This window comes from Oncorhynchus mykiss, chromosome 12, assembly GCF_013265735.2.
Source record: "Oncorhynchus mykiss isolate Arlee chromosome 12, USDA_OmykA_1.1, whole genome shotgun sequence".
Taxonomy (NCBI): Eukaryota; Metazoa; Chordata; class Actinopteri; order Salmoniformes; family Salmonidae; genus Oncorhynchus; species Oncorhynchus mykiss.
Genome location: NC_048576.1, coordinates 13,839,604 through 13,863,012, shown reverse-complemented (window position 1 = coordinate 13,863,012; position 23,409 = coordinate 13,839,604). Strand labels below are relative to the sequence as shown.

General features: G+C 44.5%; 1 protein-coding gene across 1 annotated transcript in view; it reads left to right on the top strand.

The window, feature by feature from the left end:
* LOC110537005 (integrin alpha-1) overlaps positions 1-23,409 on the top strand; it is a 75,752-nt gene that overhangs the window by 24,123 nt on the left and 28,220 nt on the right. Inside the window, 4 exon segments of the mRNA XM_036936981.1 lie at positions 4,574-4,686; positions 6,149-6,237; positions 9,477-9,591; positions 11,750-11,877. Of these exon segments, the coding sequence (XP_036792876.1) occupies positions 4,574-4,686; positions 6,149-6,237; positions 9,477-9,591; positions 11,750-11,877 (445 nt within the window).

Here is a 23,409-nt window from a genome sequence, read left to right as displayed (position 1 = left end):
TAAAGAGTCCCTCCCTCCGCTTGTTAAGTGAACACAACCTACCAGAGTATCCACTCAGCCCGCCAGTAAAGACACCGTGAAACCATGATCTCTCTCTTAATTGGTCAAGGAACACATATTTACATGCTAGTAAACTACGTCTGCCCCCCTTTAGAGAAAGGTACTGTTCCCTCAGACAGAGAGAGAGAGAGAGAGAGAGAGAGAGAGAGAGAGAGAGAGAGAGAGAGAGACAGTCGGCCCCTATAGTTCTCCTACGGAGGCCCTGACAGTGTGAGCCTCTGTGTGTGTCCTAAATGGCACCCTATTCCCTACACAGTACACTACTACATAAATAGGGAATAGGGGGCCATTTGGGATTCAACCTCTAACTAGCTAACTATCCACATACATTCAGCTGGAATGGGCTTATTAAACTCATATGGGACCAGTTACAGTAATTCAGTCCTTCTCAATCAGCAGGAGCAGCTGTGATGAGGAACGATGAACGATCCCACAGCTTTCTTCTTTTACAGAGTTCATGTAGAGAATTCCCTGATGGCTCCAGTTACTCTCACGTGTACACAGATAGATACCACTGTATAAGAGTGACGGGGGCTAGTTATGTGTTTGTTCCAATATCCACACTTGCATACCACTTGAAGGCATGTTTACACTTGTAATTTCACCCAAAGATCATGTTAAAGCAAGACCTGATAGTTCCAGTTACTTTCTAGTGCACAAATACTACACATACTAACATACCATACCATAGAATGCATTCCTGACACTAGTTTAATTTAAAGACATATGCTAGCAGTATGTGTTGATATTGGAGCAGAGCCTTGGTTGGGCTTATAATTTACACAAACCTCCCTTAAAATCAGAGAGATAGAGAGAAAGAGAGAGAGAGCGAGAGAGAAAAAGAAAGAGAGAGAAATTGTGCCTAGATGCCTACGTTACTTAACCTGGGTTACTGTAGATGTGAGGTCAATGATCTTAACCTGGGTTACTGTAGATGTAAAGTGAGTGATCATTCACAGATGGAATGGCACCATTAGACACCTCTCACTCAAAGCAAGGGCTAGGTCAGTGTGCTAGGACAGTGTGCTAGGACAGTGTGCTAGGTCAGTGTGCTAGGTCAGTGTGCTAGGACAGTGTGCTAGGACAGTGTGCTAGGTCAGTGTGCTAGGTCAGTGTGCTAGGACAGCTAGGACAGTGGGCTAGGTCAGTGTGCTAGGTCAGTGTGCTAGAACAGCTAGGACAGTGTGCTAGGTCAATGTGCTAGGTCAGTGTTCTAGGACAGTGTGCTAGGTCAGTGTGCTAGGAAAGTGTGCTTGGACAGAGTGCTAGGACAGAGTGCTAGTTCAGTGTGCTAGGACAGTGTCCTTGGACAGAGTGCTAGGACAGAGTGTTAGTTCAGTGTGCTTGGACAGAGTGCTAGGTCAGTGTGCTTGGACAGAGTGCTAGGTCAGTGTGCTTGGACAGAGTGCTAGTTCAGTGTGCTAGGTCAGTGTGCTTGGACAGTGTGCTTGGACAGAGTGCTTGTACAGAGTGCTAGGACAGTGTGCTAGGACAGCTAGATCAGTGTGCGAGGACAGTGTTATAGGTCAGTGTGCTATGACAGCTAGGTCAGTGAGCTAGGACAGAGTGCTAGGACAGTGTGCTAGGACAGCTAGATCAGTGTGCGAGGACAGTGTTATAGGTCAGTGTGCTAGGACAGCTAGGTCAGTGAGCTAGGTCAGTGAGCTAGGTCAGTGAGCTAGGTCAGTGAGCTAGGTCAGTGTGCTATGACTGCTAGGTCAGTGTGCTTGGACAGTGTGCTATGACAGCTAGGACAGTGTGCTAGGACAGTGTGCTAGAACAGCTAGGACAATGTGCTAGGACAGTGTGCTATGACAGCTAGGTCAGTGTGCTAGGTCAGTGAGCTAGGTCAGTGTGCTATGACAGCTAGGTCAGTGAGCTAGGTCAGTGAGCTAGGTCAGTGAGCTAGGTCAGTGAGCTAGGTCAGTGTGCAATGACTGCTAGGTCAGTGTGCTTGGACAGTGTGCTATGACAGCTAGGACAGTGTGCTAGGACAGTGTGCTAGAACAGCTAGGACAGTGTGCTAGGACAGTGTGCTATGACAGCTAGGTCAGTGTGCTAGGTCAGTGAGCTAGGTCAGTGTGCTATGACAGCTAGGTCAGTGAGCTAGGTCAGTGAGCTAGGTCAGTGTGCTATGACTGCTAGGTCAGTGTGCTTGGACAGTGTGCTATGACAGCTAGGACAGTGTGCTAGGACAGTGTGCTAGAACAGCTAGGACAATGTGCTAGGACAGTGTGCTATGACAGCTAGGTCAGTGTGCTTGGACAGTGTGCTATGACAGCTAGGACAGTGTGCTAGGTCAGTGTGCTAGAACAGCTAGGACAGTGAGCTAGGTCAGTGTGCTATGACTGCTAGGTCAGTGTGCTTGGACAGTGTGCTATGACAGCTAGGACAGTGTGCTAGGTCAGTGTGCTAGAACAGCTAGGACAGTGAGCTAGGTCAGTGTGCTTGGACAGTGTGCTATGACAGCTAGGACAGTGTGCTAGGACAAAGTGCTAGGACAGTGTGCTAGGTCAGTGAGCTAGGTCAATGTGCTATGACAGCTAGGTCAGTGAGCTAGGTCAGTGTGCTTGGACAGTGTGCTATGACAGCTAGGACAGTGAGCTAGGTCAGTGTGCTAGGTCAGTGTGCTATGACAGCTAGGACAGTGTGCTAGGTCAGTGTGCTCAAACAGCTAGGTCAGTGTGCTAGGACAGAGTGCTAGGACAGTGTGCTAGGTCAGTGTGCTATGACAGCTAGGACAGTGTGCTAGGTCAGTGTGCTCAAACAGCTAGGTCAGTGTGCTAGGACAGAGTGCAAGGTCAGTGTGCTTGGACAGAGTGCTAGGTCAGTGTGCTTGGACAGAGTGCTATGTCAGTGTGCTAGGTCAGTGTGCTTGGACAGAGTGCTAGGTCAGTGTGCTTGGACAGAGTGCTAGGTCAGTGTGCTAGGTCAGTGTGCTTGGACAGAGTGCTAGGTCAGTGTGCTAGGACAGAGTGCTAGGTCAGTGTGCTAGGACAGAGTGCTAGGTCAGTGTGTTTGGACAGAGTGCTAGACAGAGTGCTAGGACGGAGTGCTAGGTCAGAGTGCTATGTCAGTGTGCTAGGTCAGTGTGCTTGGACAGAGTGCTAGGTCAGTGTGCTTGGACAGAGTGCTAGGTCAGTGTGCTAGGTCAGTGTGCTTGGACAGAGTGCTAGGTCAGTGTGCTAGGACAGAGTGCTAGGTCAGTGTGCTAGGACAGAGCTCTAGGACAGAGTGCTAGGTCAGTGTGCTAGGTCAGAGTGCTAGGTCAGAGTGCTAGGTCAGTGTGCTAGGACAGTGTGCTAGGACAGAGCTCTAGGACAGAGTGCTAGGTCAGTGTGCTAGGTCAGAGTGCTAGGTCAGAGTGCTAGGTCAGTGTGCTAGGACAGTGTGCTAGGACAGAGTGCTAGGTCAGTGTGCTTGGACAGAGTGCTAGGTCAGTGTGCATGGACAGAGTGCTAGGTCAGTGTGTTTGGACAGAGTGCTAGGACAGAGTGCTAGGATGGAGTGCTAGGTCAGAGTGCTAGGTCAGTGAGCTAGGTCAGTGTGCTAGGACAGTGTGCTAGGACAGCTAGGTCAGTGAGCTAGGTCAGTGTGCTAGGACAGTGTGCTAGGACAGCTAGGACAGTGTGCTAGGACAGCTAGGTCAGTGTGCTAGGACAGCTAGGTCAGTGTGCAAGGACAGCTACTGTAAGTCAGTGTGCTAGGACAGCTAGGTCAGTGTGCTAGGACAGCTAGGTCAGTGTGCTAGGACAGCTAGGTCAGTGTGCTTGGGCAGAGTGCTAGTTCAGTGTGCTAGGACAGCTAGGACAGTGTGCTTGGGCAGAGTGCTAGTTCAGTGTGCTAGGACAGCTAGGTCAGTGTGCTTGGACAGCTAGGTCAGTGTGCTAGGACAGCTAGGTCAGTGTGCTAGGACAGCTAGGTCAGTGTGCCTGGACAGAGTCTAGGACAGTGAGGGTCAGGCACAGATGTCTATACAGTATGTAACTGTAGCTGTGTGATCTGAGATGATTACAGCTTTCTCTCTCTCAGATGGCTGTGTGTGTGTGTTTGTGTGTTCCCACCGCTGGCTCCCTCTTTAGGTGATCAGGGGCCATTAGGAGGGTGGAATGTTAATTAGCGGACTGTTTACATGCTAGCAGATAACTAGCATAGTTTAGACTCGTATCCTACTCAAAAGATTTCTGAGAGAGAACCAAGCCCAGCTGGAGTTTGTTATCGCACTCAGCTAACAAGCTGTATTGCAACGCAGAATGTGGGTTACTCACTCAGAACATGTAAACAAAGTAATGAGTAAACATGGTAGGCCTAACTGTTCAAATGTATACTTTCCACTGCACTTTTTCAGATACGTTTTCTTATAGTGTTTTGTTAGTGAGAAAACCAAAAACTCAACCCCTGGTCATGAGGTGATTTCCAGTTGTTGCTTACAATGTCACCATATCCTGTCAAATTTATGGTGGCTGGGGTAAGGAATAGTCTGCTAACCTCTCTCCTCTGTCTCTCTTTAAAGGGTGCTGATTGGTTCTCCCCTGGCCGGCCAGCCAGCCAAACGGACTGGAGATGTCTACAAATGCCGTGTGGGTCAAGGACCAAACCCTAGATGTATCAAACTGGAGCTGCCTGGTGAGAACGTGTGTATGTGTGTGTGTGTGTGTGTGTGTGTGTGTGTGTGTGTGTGTGTGTGTGTGCGTGCGTGCGTGCGTGCGTGCGTGCGTGCATGCGTGTGTTTTAACTATCCTTGTGAGGTCAAGTATAGTAAAACAAGGAAAACTCGGACAACTGGGGACATTTCGCAGGTCCCCACAAGGAAAGAGGCTATTTTAGGCTTAGGGTTAGGTTTACAATTAGGGTAAGGGTTAGGGGTTAGGTTTAAGTTTGGGGTTAGGTTAAGGGTTGTGGTCCCCACAAGGATAGTTACACAAACGTGTGTGTCTTTGTGTCATTGATACTGCGTTATTGATCCTCCAGTTGTCAGCACTAGCTGATCTAAGGCATAGCCTCTAATATTGTATGGTGTGTTGGTCTGGTCTGGGACTCCCTGCCTCCCTGGCAGTGTGCTGGACAGGACGTGAAGCACAGCAGCACGACAGCAGAACAGGAAGACACTACATAAACAGGATTTTAATGTCTCATCTCATCCACTCACAACGGTATTATCATTAACTAACCAGATAACCAGTATGACTCCGTTCCACTGCTTCATGCTTCAGCTTCTGGCCTTCTAATGACGCTGACTCAATACTGAACAAGGTTGGGGTCAATTCCATTTCAGTAAAGTAAATTAAGGAAGGAAACTTCATTGACTGAAATTAAATGGATTTGACCCCAACCCTGATACTGACTCACTTCCAGCAGGCAAGATTTATTATTTATTTTATTGAACATTTATTTAACTAGGAAAGTCACTTAATTAAGAACAAATTCTTATTTTACAATGACGGACTACCCCTGTCAAACCCTCACCTAACCCGGACGACGCTGGGCCAATTGTGCACCGCCCCATGGGTTGAGCTTAGTTAGGATTACTAAATCAATTTAATGGAATTTAATCAATTACATTTGGGATACATAATATAATTTATTATATATTTAACATGAACATTATCGGTTATTTTGGTATCTGTAGAAAATGCATTGTTGATGTATAACCTGCTAAAGGTTGTAAGAGATATAAGGGTATCTGTCCTCCACATGACAATCTGGTCATATACAGTGTCAGTCTTACAATGGCTGTATTGTCCTATAGCTTGATGGCTTCTGAGAGCATGCATACATTTGAGTATTTGTGACCCCAGCTGGAATCAAAACTCACAACCCTGGCATAGCTAGAGTCATGCTCTTACCAGACTACAGTATTTATGCTGGAAAACAAAATATGAAGACTGTAGAGTTAGATCATAGCTCAAGTAATGAACGATCCTATAAATAACTACATGTCAATAGTGCACATTGTTAAAAGTGAAGTCCGGAGGGGTTCAAGAGGGGCTTGAGGGGTGGTCTGTCTGTCTTTCTATGGGAAAATTATACAGGAATTTGAGCAGCTGTTTTTTCTTTCTTTCACTGACTTTATTCCATATTTTCCCAGAAAACACAACAATTCCTAATTTACACGAAGTCAAGGAAAACATGACCATGGGAACGACGTTGGTTACCAACCCTCAAGGAGGCTTTCTGGTAAGAGGACACGTGACAATGTAGATGGCAGCCCTGGACTGCAAGAGCCAGTGGACTGTACAGTTGTTACAGTATGTAGAGCTGACATATACAGATAAAGTCGGAGGTTTACATACACATTAGCCAAATATATTTAAACTCAGTTTTTCACAATTCCTGACATTTAATCCTAGTAAAAATTCCCTGTCTTAGGTCATTTAGGATCCCCACTTTATTTTAAGAACACAAAATGTCAGAATAATAGTAGAGAGAATGATATATTTCAACTTTTATTTCTTTCATCACATTCCCAGTGGGTCAGAAGTTCACATACACTCAAATAGTATTTGGTAGCATTGCCTTTAAATTGATTAACTTGGGTCAAACGTTTCGGGTAGCCTTCCACAAGCCGTCCACAATAAGTTGGGTGAATTTTGGCCCATTCCTCCTGACATAGCTGGTGTAACTGAGTCAGTTTTGTAGGCCTCCTTGCTTGCACACACTTTTTCAGTTCTGCCCACACATTTTCTATAGGATTGAGGTCAGGGCTTTGTGATGGCCACTCCAAGGCCTTGACTTTGTTGTCCTTAAGCCGTTTTGTCACAACTTGGGTGTATGTTTGACGTCATTGTCCATTTGCGACCAAGCTTTAAGTTCTGATGTCTTGAGATGTTGCTTCAATATATCCACAAAATTTTCCTTCCTCAGGATACCATCTATTTTGTGAAGTGCACCAGTCCCTCCTGCAGCAAAGCACCCCCACAACATGATGCTGCCACCCCCATGCTTCACGGTTGGGATGGTGTTCTTCGGCTTGATCTTTGTCCCCATGTGCAGTTGCAAACCGTAGTCTGGCTTTTAATGGCGATTTTGGAGCAGTAGCTTGTTCCTTGCTGAGTGGCCTTTCAGGTTATGTTGATGTAGGACTTGTTTGACTGTGGATATAGATACTTTTGTACCCAGACCACAAGGTCATTTGCTGTTGTTCTGGGATTGATAGGCACTTTTACGTTCAGCTCTAGGAGACAGAACGAGTCTCCTTCCTGAGCGGTATGACGACTGTGTGGTCCCATAGTGATTATACTTGTGTACTATTGTTTGTACAGATGAGCCTGATACCTTCAGGCGTTTGGAAATTGCTCCCAAGGATGAACCAGACTTGTGGAGGTCTCCATTTTTTTCTGAGGTCTTGGCTGATTTCTTTTGATTTTCCCATGATGTCAAGCAAAGAGGCACTGAGTTTGAAGGTAGACCTTGAAATACATCCACAGGTACACCTCCTATTGACTCAAATGATGTCACTTAGCCTATCAGAAGCTTCTAAAGCCATGCCATAATTTTCTGGAATTTTCCAAGCTGTTTAAAGGCACAGTCAACGTAGTGTATGTAAACTTCTGACCCACTTAAATTGCGATACAGTGAATTATAAGCGAAATAATCTGTCTGTAAACTATTGTTGTAAAAATGACTTGTGTCATGCACAAAGTAGATGTCCTAACCAACTTGCCAAAACTATAGTTTGTTAACAAGAAATTTGTGGAGTGGTTGAAAAACGAGTTTTAATGACTCCAACCTAAGTGTATGTAAACTTCTGACTTCAACTGTATATCACACACACTGTACGGTTGTTACTGTATGTAGAGCTGACATATATATCACACACACTGTACGGTTGTTACTGTATGTAGAGCTGACATATATATCACACACACTGTACGGTTGTTACTGTATGTAGAGCTGACATATATATCACACACAATGTACGGTTGTTACTGTATGTAGAGCTGACATACATATCACACACACTGTACGGTTGTTACTGTATGTAGAGCTGACATATATATCACACACACTGTACGGTTGTTACTGTATGTAGAGCTGACATATATATCACACACACTGTACGGTTGTTACTGTATGTAGAGCTGACATATATATCACACACACTGTACGGTTGTTACTGTATGTAGAGCTGACATATATATCACACACACTGTACGGTTGTTACTGTATGTAGAGCTGACATATATATCACACACACTGTACGGTTGTTACTGTATGTAGAGCTGACATATATATCACACACACTGTACGGTTGTTACTGTATGTAGAGCTGACATATATATCACACACACTGTACGGTTGTTACTGTATGTAGAGCTGACATATATGTCACACACACTGTACGGTTGTTACTGTATGTAGAGCTGACATACATATCACACACACTGTACGGTTGTTACTGTATGTAGAGCTGACATATATATCACACACACTGTACGGTTGTTACTGTATGTAGAGCTGACATATATATCACACACACTGTACGGTTGTTACTGTATGTAGAGCTGACATATATATCACACACACTGTACGGTTGTTACTGTATGTAGAGCTGACATATATATCACACACACTGTACGGTTGTTACTGTATGTAGAGCTGACATACATATCACACACACTGTACGGTTGTTACTGTATGTAGAGCTGACATATATATCACACACACTGTACGGTTGTTACTGTATGTAGAGCTGACATATATATCACACACACTGTACGGTTGTTAAACAAAACAGATTCATCAATACTGGTTTGAGTTGTAAACTCCTACATCCCTCATATGGGGAGTAAATTGTAGGAAAACACTAAGAACATAATCTGGAAGAGTTATAGTATTTAAAGTAATTCCATTTTCCAAATATTGTCTGCAATTGCAGACCCCCATCTCTCTCTCTCTCTCTCGCTCTATCTCCCTGTTTCTCTCTCTCTCTCTCTCTCTCTCTCTGTCTCTCTCTCCCTGTTTCTCTCTCTCTCTCTCTCTCTGTCTCTCTCTCTCTCTCTCTCTCTCTCCCTCTCTCTCTCTCCCTGTTTCTCTCTCTCTCTGTCTCTCTCTCCCTGTTTCTCTCTCTCTCTCTCTCTCTAAATGAATGGGTCTGAATATTTATAATAATGACATTATAAGAGATTAATTACAAGGCCCGGGTCTGACCAGATCTTTCCTCTCTGCCTTTTTACTGGGCTTATACCTCACTGCTCATATAAGGACTGTTGAATAGAGAGTCTTTTTAACCAATCAGATCATGTACTTCAGAGAGACAGTTACTTTGAGTCCAAATTAAACACCTTAACCCGGTGTGTGTGTTTGTGTGCATTTCCTATTGGGCTAAGAGTTAAGGTTTTTCCTGTGGCAAACCCTGTTTCAGATCCCGCCGTGACAAGTGTGTGTGTGCGCACGTGTGTGCTCTTGTCTTCCAGGCTTGTGGTCCACAGTATGGCTACATGTGTGGTCAGCAGACATACATCTCTGGGGTCTGTACCAACGTCAGCTCAACCTTCCAGGTGCTCAACTCCTTCGCCCCGGCTGTGCAAGGTACAAGTTCACCCTAACTCTAGCTAGACAACAGTACCCCTCACACTCCTCACTTTACACACGGAAACAACTACACTGTTAAGTTTAGGCATTCATTCCAATTGGTTAAGTTAATGGTTAAGGGATTGGGTTAGGGTTATTAAACACATGACCCTCAGAGCTGGAGTTCGCGGCTTAAGCGCCCACCCGCCATCCTGATCCGCAGCACCCTAGCAAAACCCAAGCCTACTTGATGGTAATTGCATCGCGCTCAACGCTGCCCCTAGTGGCGGGTTTTGAAGGCATCTCCCAACCTCCTAATTTCGAAGTCAATCTTGAGCAACCTTGCTGCTACACCCCCTATTCCTCTCAACATCCCTCCACCCCAAGGCACAGAACACAGAACACATTTTAATGTTGTTGGTTTTACCAGCCCTGGTTGCGCAATCGATATGCTGCTACAATTTAGGGAGTCTTGTTTTCAGATTAGCCTTGTTAAAATCCCCAGCTACAATGAATGCAGCCTCAGGATATGTGGTTTCCAGTTTGCAAAGAGTCAAATAAAGTTCGTTCAGAGCCATTGATGTGTCTGCTTGAGGGGGAATATATACGGCTGTGATTATAATCGAAGAGAATTCCCTTGGTAGATAATGCGGTCGACATTTGATTGTGAGGAATTCTAAGTCAGGCCACCGTCCCCACAGGAGGCCTTTTTCCTTTTGGTAGGCCGTCATTGTAAATAACAATGAGTTTTTAACTGACTTGTCTAGTTAAATAAAGGTTAAATAAAAAAATTATAAATAAAACACAGACCAGAGAAACACTATCCCTCAAACTTCTACTCACCATCTCTCTCCACCCCGCCCCAACACTCTCCATTCCTCCATTCCCATACCTCAGAGCCACGTGGCCAGAGAGAGACATCACTTGTGTACATAAGAACATTCCGCTTAGCGTAAACTACTGTCCAGTCTCTCAACTCCCCCATGCATGCCCAAGTTAGGACCGAGTTTAGTGAGTTGTCATCTCTGTCTTCTCTCCACACTGAGGGATCAATGTGTGAAGGTAACAGTACAGTGAACTCCACAGCTCCTCACCACTCTGTAGTTTTAGGCACAGTAATGGACATGAATTCTAAGTGGGTTCTAATGTAGCCTGTGAATGTGTTTCAAAATACCAGCATACCACTTAAAAGGCATGTCCATTACATTACTTTTAAAATATAAGTTAAAAATATTTGTACAGGTCTTAGAGGGACTAGATGGGAGAGCTGTGTTGTTGCATTCTCCCTCTCTTCACCTCTCTCCACCTCTCTTCACCTCTCTCCACCTCATTCCTCCTCTGTCCTCCTCTCTTCACCTCACTCCTCCTCTCTTCACCTCTCTCCACCTCTCTCCTCCTCTCTCCACCTCTCTCCTCTCTCCACCTCTCTCTACCTTTCTCCTCCCTTCTCCTCTCTCCACCTCTCCTCCTCTCTCCACCTCAATCCTCCTCTCTCCACCTCTCTACACCTCTCTTCACCTCTCTCCACCTCACTCTTCCTCTCTCCTCCTCTCTCCACCTCACTCCTCCTCTCTCCACCTCTCTCCACCTCTCTCCACCTCTCTCCACCTCTCTTCACCTCTCTCCACCTCTCTCCTCTCTCCATCTCTCTCCTCTCTCCACCTCTCTCTACCTCTCTCCACCTCTCTCCTCTCTCCACATCTCTCTATACCTCTCTCCACCTCTCTCCTCTCTCCACATCTCTCTATACCTCTCTCCACCTCTCTCCTCTCTCCATCTCTCTCCTCTCTCCACCTCTCTCTACCTCTCTCCACCTCTCTCCTCTCTCCACATCTCTCTATACCTCTCTCCACCTCTCTCCTCTCTCCATCTCTCTCCTCTCTCCACCTCTCTCTACCTCTCTCCACCTCTCTCCTCTCTCCACATCTCTCTCTACCTCTCTCCACATCTCTCCTCTCTCCACATCTCTCTATACCTCTCTCCACCTCTCTTCATCTCTCTCCACAGCCCAAGCCAACTATTTAATGCATTTATTGTCAAAACTGTTGTCAACTATAGTTTAAACAATAATGTACAAAACACACATGTAATGTTCTTGAACGGACTTCTACATTGTATGTGATATGTGATACTGTATATTGGTTGTGTTACACCAATAATAACTGCCCCATTACAGAGTGTGCCAAAGAGCTTGACATTGTCATGGTTCTTGACGGCTCCAACAGTATCTGGCCTTGGACCAGCATCATTGATTTCCTGGTCAAGTTTCTGAAGAATATCGAAATTGGAGCTAAACTGTCCCAGGTGATTTCTCCTTTCAGTACACTAGAACACATAGGTAACACCTTAGATGAAGGTCCACTTTGTCACTGTAGGAGAACCATTTATGATTCCAGACAGGTAGAACATTTTCATCAAAGAACCATGTAAGAACCCAGTATCAACTACTCTGGCCCATGAATGAGAGAGGGATAGAAGGCTAGGATCGGGGAATAGAGTAAAGAATAGAGGAATAGAAGGTTGGGTTAGAGGGTAGAATAGAGAACAGAGGAATGGAAGGTTAGGATAGAGGGTAGAATAGAGAATAGAGGGATAGAAGGTTAGGATAGAGGATAGAATAGAGAAAATAGGGATAGAAGGTTAGGATAGAGGATAGAATAGAGAATAGAGGAATAGAAGGTTAGCATAGAGGATAGAATAGAGAATAGAGGAATAGAAGGTTGGGTTAGAGGATAGAATAGAGAAAAGAGGGATAGAAGGTTTGGTTAGAGGATAGAATAGAGAATAGAGGAATAGAAGGCTGGGATAGAGGGTAGAATAGAGAATAAACTGGGTCATCACATTCTACTGATAAACGGGGTCGTCACATTCTACTGATAAACTGGGTCGTCACATTCCACTGATGAACTGGGTCGTCACATTCCACTGATAAACTGGGTCGTCACATTCTGCTGATAAACTGGGTCGTCACATTCCACTGATAAACTGGGTCGTCACATTCCACTGATAAACTGGGTCATCACATTCTACTGATAAACTGGGTCGTCACATTCTACTGATAAACTGGGTCACCACATTCCACTGATAAACTGGGTCATCACATTCCACTGTAAAAACTGGGTCGTCACATTCTGCTGATAAACTGGGTCGTCACATTCTACTGACAAACTGGGTCATCACATTCCACTGATAAACTGGGTCATCACATTCCACTGATAAACTGGGTCATCACATTCCACTGTAAAAACTGGGTTGTCACATTCTGCTGATAAACTGGGTCGTCACATTCCACTGATAAACTGGGTCATCACATTCCACTGTAAAAACTGGGTCGTCACATTCTGCTGATAAACTGGGTCATCACATTCTGCTGATAAACTGGGTCGTCACATTCCACTGATAAACTGGGTCATCACATTCCACTGATAAACTGGGTCATCACATTCCACTGTAAAAACTGGGTCGTCACATTCTGCTGATAAACTGGGTCATCACATTCTGCTGATAAACTGGGTCGTCACATTCCACTGATAAACTGGGTCATCACATTCCACTGATAAACTGGGTCATCACATTCCACTGTAAAAACTGGGTCGTCACATTCTGCTGATAAACTGGGTCGTCACATTCCACTGATAAACTGGGTCATCACATTCCACTGTAAAAACTGGGTTCACACATTCTGCTGATAAACTGGGTCGTCACATTCTGCTGATAAACTGGGTCGTCACATTCCACTGATAAACTGGGTCGTCACATTCCACTGATAAACTGGGTCGTCACATTCCACTGATAAACTGGGTCGTCACATTCTACTGATAAACTGGGTCGTCACATCCCACTGATAAACTGGGTCGTCACATTCTACTGATAAACTGGGTCGTCACGTTCTACTGATAAACTGGGTCGTCACATTCCACTGAAAAACTGGGTCGTCACATTCCACTGATAAACTGGGTCGTCACATTCTACTGATAAACTGGGTCATCACATTCCACTGATAAACTGGGTCGTCACATTCCACTGATAAACTGGGTCGTCACATTCCGCTGATAAACTGGGTCGTCACATTCCGCTGATAAACTGGGTCGTCACATTCCACTGATAAACTGGGTCGTCACATTCCACTGATAAACTGGGTCGTCACATTCCACTGATAAACTGGGTCGTCACATTCTACTGATAAACTGGGTCGTCACATTCTACTGATAAACTGGGTCGTCACATTCTGCTGATAAACTGGGTCGTCACATTCCACTGATAAACTGGGTCGTCACATTCCACTGATAAACTGGGTCGTCACATTCTACTGATAAACTGGGTCGTCACATTCTACTGATAAACTGGGTCATCACATTCCACTGATAAACTGGGTCATCACATTCCGCTGTAAAAACTGGGTCGTCACATTCTGCTGATAAACTGGGTCGTCACATTCTACTGATAAACTGGGTTGTCACATTCTACTGATAAACTGGGTTGTCACATTCTACTGATAAACTGGCTCATCACATTCTACTGATAAACTGGGTCGTCATATTCTACTGATAAACTGGGTCGTCACATTCTACTGATAAACTGGGTCGTCACATTCTGCTGATAAACTGGGTCATCACATTCTGCTGATAAACTGGGTCGTCACATTCCGCTGATAAACTGGGTCGTCACATTCCACTGATAAACTGGGTCGTCACATTCCACTGATAAACTGGGTCGTCACATTCCACTGATAAACTGGGTCATCACATTCTACTGATAAACTGGGTCATCACATTCTACTGATAAACTGGGTCGTCACATTCTGCTGATAAACTGGGTCGTCACATTCCACTGATAAACTGGGTCGTCATATTCCACTGATAAACTGGGTCATCACATTCTACTGATAAACTGGGTCGTCACATTCTACTGATAAACTGGGTCATCACATTCCACTGATAAACTGGGTCATCACATTCCACTGTAAAAACTGGGTCGTCACATTCTGCTGATAAACTGGGTCGTCACATTCTACTGATAAACTGGGTCATCACATTCCACTGATAAACTGGGTCATCACATTCCACTGATAAACTGGGTCATCACATTCCACTGTAAAAACTGGGTCGTCACATTCTGCTGATAAACTGGGTCGTCACATTCCACTGATAAACTGGGTCATCACATTCCACTGTAAAAACTGGGTCGTCACATTCTGCTGATAAACTAGGTCGTCACATTCTGCTGATAAACTGGGTCATCACATTCTGCTGATAAACTGGGTCGTCACATTCCACTGATAAACTGGGTCATCACATTCCACTGTAAAAACTGGGTCGTCACATTCTGCTGATAAACTGGGTCGTCACATTCTGCTGATAAACTGGGTCATCACATTCCACTGTAAAAACTGGGTCGTCACATTCTGCTGATAAACTGGGTCGTCACATTCTACTGATAAACTGGGTCATCACATTCCACTGATAAACTGGGTCATCACATTCCACTGATAAACTGGGTCGTCACATTCCGCTGATAAACTGGGTCGTCACATTCCACTGATAAACTGGGTCGTCACATTCCACTGATAAACTGGGTCGTCACATTCCACTGATAAACTGGGTCATCACATTCTACTGATAAACTGGGTCATCACATTCTACTGATAAACTGGGTCGTCACATTCTGCTGATAAACTGGGTCGTCACATTCCACTGATAAACTGGGTCGTCATATTCCACTGATAAACTGGGTCATCACATTCTACTGATAAACTGGGTCGTCACATTCTACTGATAAACTGGGTCATCACATTCCACTGATAAACTGGGTCATCACATTCCACTGTAAAAACTGGGTCGTCACATTCTGCTGATAAACTGGGTCGTCACATTCTACTGATAAACTGGGTCATCACATTCCACTGATAAACTGGGTCATCACATTCCACTGATAAACTGGGTCATCACATTCCACTGTAAAAACTGGGTCGTCACATTCTGCTGATAAACTGGGTCGTCACATTCCACTGATAAACTGGGTCATCACATTCCACTGTAAAAACTGGGTCGTCACATTCTGCTGATAAACTAGGTCGTCACATTCTGCTGATAAACTGGGTCATCACATTCTGCTGATAAACTGGGTCGTCACATTCCACTGATAAACTGGGTCATCACATTCCACTGTAAAAACTGGGTCGTCACATTCTGCTGATAAACTGGGTCGTCACATTCTGCTGATAAACTGGGTCATCACATTCCACTGTAAAAACTGGGTCGTCACATTCTGCTGATAAACTGGGTCATCACATTCCACTGATAAACTGGGTCATCACATTCCACTGATAAACTGGGTCATCACATTCCACTGTAAAAACTGGGTCGTCACATTCTGCTGATAAACTGGGTCGTCACATTCCACTGATAAACTGGGTCGTCACATTCCACTGATAAACTGGGTCATCACATTCCACTGTAAAAACTGGGTCGTCACATTCTGCTGATAAACTGGGTCGTCACATTCTGCTGATAAACTGGGTCATCACATTCTGCTGATAAACTGGGTCGTCACATTCTACTGATAAACTGGGTCGTCACATTCTACTGATAAACTGGGTTGTCACATTCTACTGATAAACTGGCTCATCACATTCTACTGATAAACTGGGTCGTCATATTCTACTGATAAACTGGGTCGTCACATTCTACTGATAAACTGGGTCGTCACATTATGCTGATAAACTGGGTCATCACATTCTGCTGATAAACTGGGTCGTCACATTCCGCTGATAAACTGGGTCGTCACATTCCACTGATAAACTGGGTCGTCACATTCCACTGATAAACTGGGTCGTCACATTCCACTGATAAACTGGGTCGTCACATTCTACTGATAAACTGGGTCGTCACATTCTACTGATAAACTGGGTCGTCACATTCCGCTGATAAACTGGGTCATCACATTCCACTGATAAACTGGGTCATCACATTCCACTGATAAACTGGGTCGTCACATTCCGCTGATAAACTGGGTCGTCACATTCCACTGATAAACTGGGGTCGTCACATTCTACTGATAAACTGGGTCATCACATTCTACTGATAAACTGGGTCGTCACATTCTGCTGATAAACTGGGTCGTCACATTCCACTGATAAACTGGGTCGTCATATTCCACTGATAAACTGGGTCATCACATTCTACTGATAAACTGGGTCGTCACATTCTACTGATAAACTGGGTCATCACATTCCACTGATAAACTGGGTCATCACATTCCACTGTAAAAACTGGGTCGTCACATTCTGCTGATAAACTGGGTCGTCACATTCTACTGATAAACTGGGTCATCACATTCCACTGATAAACTGGGTCATCACATTCCACTGATAAACTGGGTCATCACATTCCACTGTAAAAACTGGGTCGTCACATTCTGCTGATAAACTGGGTCGTCACATTCCACTGATAAACTGGGTCATCACATTCCACTGTAAAAACTGGGTCGTCACATTCTGCTGATAAAACTAGGTCGTCACATTCTGCTGATAAACTGGGTCATCACATTCTGCTGATAAACTGGGTCGTCACATTCCACTGATAAACTGGGTCATCACATTCCACTGTAAAAACTGGGTCGTCACATTCTGCTGATAAACTGGGTCGTCACATTCTGCTGATAAACTGGGTCATCACATTCCACTGTAAAAACTGGGTCGTCACATTCTGCTGATAAACTGGTCATCACATTCCACTGATAAACTGGGTCATCACATTCCACTGATAAACTGGGTCATCACATTCCACTGTAAAAACTGGGTCGTCACATTCTGCTGATAAACTGGGTCGTCACATTCCACTGATAAACTGGGTCGTCACATTCCACTGATAAACTGGGTCATCACATTCCACTGTAAAAACTGGGTCGTCACATTCTGCTGATAAACTGGGTCGTCACATTCTGCTGATAAACTGGGTCATCACATTCTGCTGATAAACTGGGTCGTCACATTCTACTGATAAACTGGGTCGTCACATTCTACTGATAAACCTGGGTTGTCACATTCTACTGAATAAACTGGCTCATCACATTCTACTGATAAACTGGGTCGTCATATTCTACTGATAAACTGGGTCGTCACATTCTACTGATAAACTGGGTCGTCACATTATGCTGATAAACTGGGTCATCACATTCTGCTGATAAACTGGGTCGTCACATTCCGCTGATAAACTGGGTCGTCACATTCACTGATAAACTGGGTCGTCACATTCCACTGATAAACTGGGTCGTCACATTCCACTGATAAACTGGGTCGTCACATTCTACTGATAAACTGGGTCGTCACATTTCTACTGATAAACTGGGTCGTCACATTCGCTGATAAACTGGGTCGTCACATTCTACTGATAAACTGGGTCGTCATATTCCACTGATAACTGGGTCATCACCATTCTACTGATAAACTGGGTCGTCACATTCTACTGATAAAACTGGTTCATCACATTCCACTGATAAAATGGGTCATCACATTCCACTGTAAAAACTGGGTCGTCACATTCTGCTGATAAACTGGGTCGTCACCATTTCTACTGATAAACTGGGTCATCACATTCCACTGATAAACTGGGTCATCACATCCACTGATAAACTGGGTCATCACATTCCACTGGTAAAAACTGGGTCGTCACATTCTGCTGATAAACTGGGTCGTCACATTCCACTGATAAACTGGGTCATCACATTCCACTGTAAAAACTGGGTCGTCACATTTGCTGCTGATAAACTAGGTCGTTCACATTTGCTGATAAACTGGGTCATCACATTCCACCGTTAAAAACTGGGTCGTCACATTCTGCTGATATACTGGGTCGTCACATTCTGCTGATAAACTGGGTCGTCACATTCCACTGATAAACTGGGTCGTCACATTCCACTGCTAAACTGGGTCGTCACATTCCGCTGATAAACTGGGTCGTCACATTCCACTGATAAATGGGTCGTCACATTCTACTGATAAACTGGGTCGTCACATCCCACTGATAACTGGGTAGTCACATTCTACTGATAAACTGGGTCGTCACGTTCTACTGATAAACTGGGTCGTCACATTCCACTGATTAAACTGGGTCGTCACATTCCATTGATAAACTGGGTCGTCACATTCTGCTGATAAACGGGTCGTCACATTCCACTGATAAACTGGGTCGTCACATTCCGCTGATAAAACTGGGTCGTCACATTCTACTGATAAACTGGTCGTCACGTTCTACGATAAAACTGGGTCTGTCACATTCCACTGATAAACTGGGTCGTCACATTCCATTGATAAAACTGGGTCGTCACATTCTGCTGATAAACTGGGTCGTCACATTCACTGATAAACTGGGTCGTCACCATTCCGCTGATAAACTGGGTCGTCCACATTCTACTGATAAACTGGGTCGTCACGTTCTACTGATTAACTGGGTCGTCACATTCACTGATAAACTGGGTCGTCACATTCCACTTATAAACTGGGTCGTCACATTCTACTGATAAACTGGGTCGTCACATTCCACTGATAAACTGGGTCGTCACATTCCACTGATAAACTGGGTCATCACATTCTGCTGATAAAACTGGGTGTCACATTCCGCTGATAAACTGGGTCGTCACATTCCACTGATAAACTGGGTCGTCGCATTCCTCTGATAAACTGGGTCGTCACATTCCACTGATAAACTGGGTCGTCACATTCTACTGATAAACTGGGGTGTCACATTCTACTGATAAACTGGGTCGTCACATTCTGCTGATAAACTGGGTCGTCACATTCCACTGATAAACTGGGTCGTCACATCCCCTGATAACCTGGGTCGTCACATTCTACTGATAAACTGGGTCGTCACATTCTACTGATAAACTGGGTCGTCACATTCTACTGATAAACTGGGTCATCACATTCCACTGATAAACGTGGGTCATCACATTCCACTGTAAAAACTGGGTCGTCACATTCTGATGATAAACTGGGTCGTCACATTCTACTGTAAAAACTGGGTCGTCACATTCTGCTGATAAACTGTGTCGTCACATTCCACTGATAAACTGGGTCATCACATTCCACTGTAAAAACTGGGCTGTCACATTCTACTGATAAACTAGGTCGTCACATTCTGCTGATAAACTGGGTCATCACATTCCACTGATAAACTGGGTCATCACATTCCACTGATAAACTGGGTCATCACATTCCACTGATAAACTGGGTCATCACATTCCACTGTAAAAACTGGGTCGTCACATTCTGCTGATAAACTGGGTCGTCACATTCCACTGATAAACTGGGTCATCACATTCCACTGTAAAAACTGGGCTGTCACATTCTGCTGATAAACTAGGTCGTCACATTCTGCTGATAAACTGGGTCATCACATTCTGCTGATAAACTGGTTCGTCACATTCCACTGATAAACTGGGTCATCACATTCCACTGATAAACTGGGTCATCACATTCCACTGTAAAAACTGGGTCGTCACATTCTGCTGATAAACTGGTTCGTCACATTCCACTGATAAACTGGGTTTGTCACATCCCACTGATAAACTGGGTCGTCACATTTACTGATAAAACTGGGTCGTCACGTTCTACTGATACAACTGGGTCGTCACATTCCACTGATAAACTGGGTCGTCACGTTCTACTGATAAACTGGGTCGTCACATTCCACTGATAAATGGGTCGTCACCATTCTTACTGATAAACTGGGTCGTCACATTCCACTGATAAACTGGGTCATCACATTCCACTGATAAACTGGGTCGTCACATTCTGCTGATAAACTGGGTCGTCACATTCCACTGATAAACTGGGTCAATACATTCCACTGTAAAAAACTGGGTCATCACCTTCTGCTGATAAAACTAGGTCGTCACATTCTGCTGATAAAACTGGGTCATCACATTCTGCTGATAAACTGGTCGTCACATTCCACTGATAAACTGGGTCATCACATTCCACTGATAAACTGGGTCATCACATTCCACTGTAAAACTGGGTCGTCACATTCTGCTGATAAACTGGGTCGTCACATTCCGCTGATAAAACTGGGTCGTCACATTCCGCTGATAAACTGGGTCATCACATTCTACTGATAAACTGGGTCGTCACATTCTACTGATAAACTGGGTCGTCACGTTCTGCTGATAAACGGGTCGTCACATTCCACTGATAAACTGGGTCGTCACATTCCACTGATAAATGGGTCGTCACGTTCTACTGATGCAATTCACTATCTTGTCATATTTAACAGCGTAGTGTGTTCACCGTCTTGCTTTTGAGTTCTAGATATTAAACTATTCATTACAGTCATTGTTCATTAGTCTCACAATAACCACTGTTAAATCATCATCCATACTGTTAATAGTTTAATGTCCAAGGGCATTATGTCGAGATTCCTCTTCAGAATACCCCAGACCCGGAGAGGAGCTGGTTCACAGTGTTTAGTTTAATGGTGAAAATAACCATTTTCCTCTGTGCGGCGCTGGAAAATATTGTCCTATGAAGTTCTCCCTTTGTAGATCACATATTCCATGGCCGGATAAGTATCCTCCCTGCTTTAAAAAGAGAATGACATCACATTAGAATCACCAGACCAACCACATATCCTCCTTACCAGACTGTCTCGGAGCATTGGAGTGTGTCACAGGAAGGGACAGTTAGAAAAGAGGAATTGGAGAGAGTGAGATGAGGGTAAAGGAGGTTGAATTAGAGAGAGTGAGATGTGGGTAAAGGAGGTGAATTAGACAGAGTGAGATGGATGGTAAAGGGGGATGAAGTGAGGAGAGTGAGATGAGGGTAAAGGAGGATGAAGGGAAGAGAGTGAGATGAGGGTAAAGGAGGTTGAATTAGAGAGAGTGAGATGTGGGTAAAAGGAGGTTGAATTAGACAGAGTGAGATGAGGGTAAAGGGGGATGAAGTGAGGAGAGTGAGATGAGGGTAAAGGAGGATGAAGGAAGAGAGTGAGATGAGGGTAAAGGAGGATGAATTAGAGAGAGTGAGATGAGGGTAAATGAGGTTGAATTAGGACAGAGTGAGATGAGGGTAAAGGAGGATGAAGGGAAGAGAGTGAGATGAGGGTAAAGGAGGATGAAGGGAAGAGAGTGAGATGAGGGTAAAGGAGGATGAATTAGAGAGAGTGAGATGAGGGTAAATGAGGTTGAATTAGAGAGAGTGAGATGAGGGTCAAAGGAGGTTGAATTAGAGAGAGTGAGATGTGGGTAAAGGGGTTGAATTAGAGAGAGTGAGATGTGGGTAAAGGAGGTTGAATTAGAGAGATTGAGATGAGGGTAAAGGAGGTTGAAGGGAATAGAGTGAGATGAGGGTAAAGGAGGTTTGAATTAGAGAGAGTGAGATGTGGGTTAAAGGGGTTGAATTAGAGAGAGTGAGATGTGGGTAAAGGAGGTTGAATTAGAGAGAGTGAGATGAGGTAAAGGAGGATGAAGGGAAGAGAGTGAGATGAGGGTAAAGGAGGTTGAATTAGAGAGAGTGAGATGAGGGTAAAGGAGGATGAGGGAAGAGAGTGAGATGAGGGTAAAGGAGGATGAAGGGAAGAGAGTGAGATGAGGGTAAAGGAGGTTGAATTAGAGAGAGTGAGATGTGGGTAAAGTGGTTTTGAATTAGAGAGAGTGAGGATGTGGGTAAAGGAGGTTGAATTAGAGAGATTGAGATGAGGGTAAAGGAGGTTGAAGGGAAATAGAGTGAGATGAGGGTAAAGGAGGATGAATTAGAGAGAGTGAGATGAGGGTAAATGAGGTTGAATTAGAGAGAGTGAGATGAGGGTAAAGGAGGTTGAATTAGAGAGAGTGAGATGTGGGTAACAGGAGGTTGAATTAGAGAGATTGAGATGAGGGTAAAGGAGGTTGAAGGGAATAGAGTGAGATGAGGGTAAAGGAGGTTGAATTAGAGAGAGTGAGATTGTGGTAAAGGGGTTGAATTAGAGAGAGTGAGATGTGGGTAAAGGAGGTTGAATTAGAGAGAGTGAGATGAGGGTAAAGGAGGATGAAGGGAAGAGAGTGAGATGAGGGTAAAGGATGGTTGAATTAGAGAGAGTGAGATGAGGGTAAAGGAGGATGAAGGGTAAGAGAGTGAGATGAGGGTAAAGGAGGATGAAGGAAGAGAGTGAGATGAGGGTAAAGGAGGTTGAATTAGAGAGAGTGAGATGAGGGTAAAGGAGGTTGAATTAGAGAGAGTGAGATGTGGGTAAAGGGGTTGAATTAGAGAGATTGAGATGAGGGTAAAGGAGGATGAAGGGAAGAGAGTGAGATGAGTGTTAAAGGAGGTTGAAGGGAAGAGAGTGAGATGAGGGTAAAGGAGGATGAAGGGAAGAGAGTGAGATGAGGGTAAAGGAGGTTGAAGGGAATAGAGTGAGATGAGGGTAAAGGAGGTTGAATTAGAGAGAGTGAGATGAGGGTAAAGGAGGTTGAATTAGAGAGAGTGAGATGTGGGTAAAGGGGTTGAATTAGAGAGAGTGAGATGTGGGTAAAGGAGGTTGAATGAGAGAGAGTGAGATGTGGTAAAGGAGGTTGAATTAGAGAGAGTGAGATGAGGGTAAAGGAGGTTGAATGAGAGAGAGTGAGATGAGGGTAAATGAGGTTGAATTAGAGAGAGTGAGATGTGGGTAAAGGAGGTTGAATTAGAGAGAGTGAGATGAGGGTAAAGGAGGATGAAGGGAAGAGAGTGAGATGAGGGTAAAGGAGGTTGAAGGGAAGAGAGTGAGATGTGGGTAAAGGAGGTTGAAGGGAAGAGAGTGAGTAAGATGAGATGAGTATTTGAGTGAGTGTCCGTCTGTCTGAATATAAGATTTCTGTTCC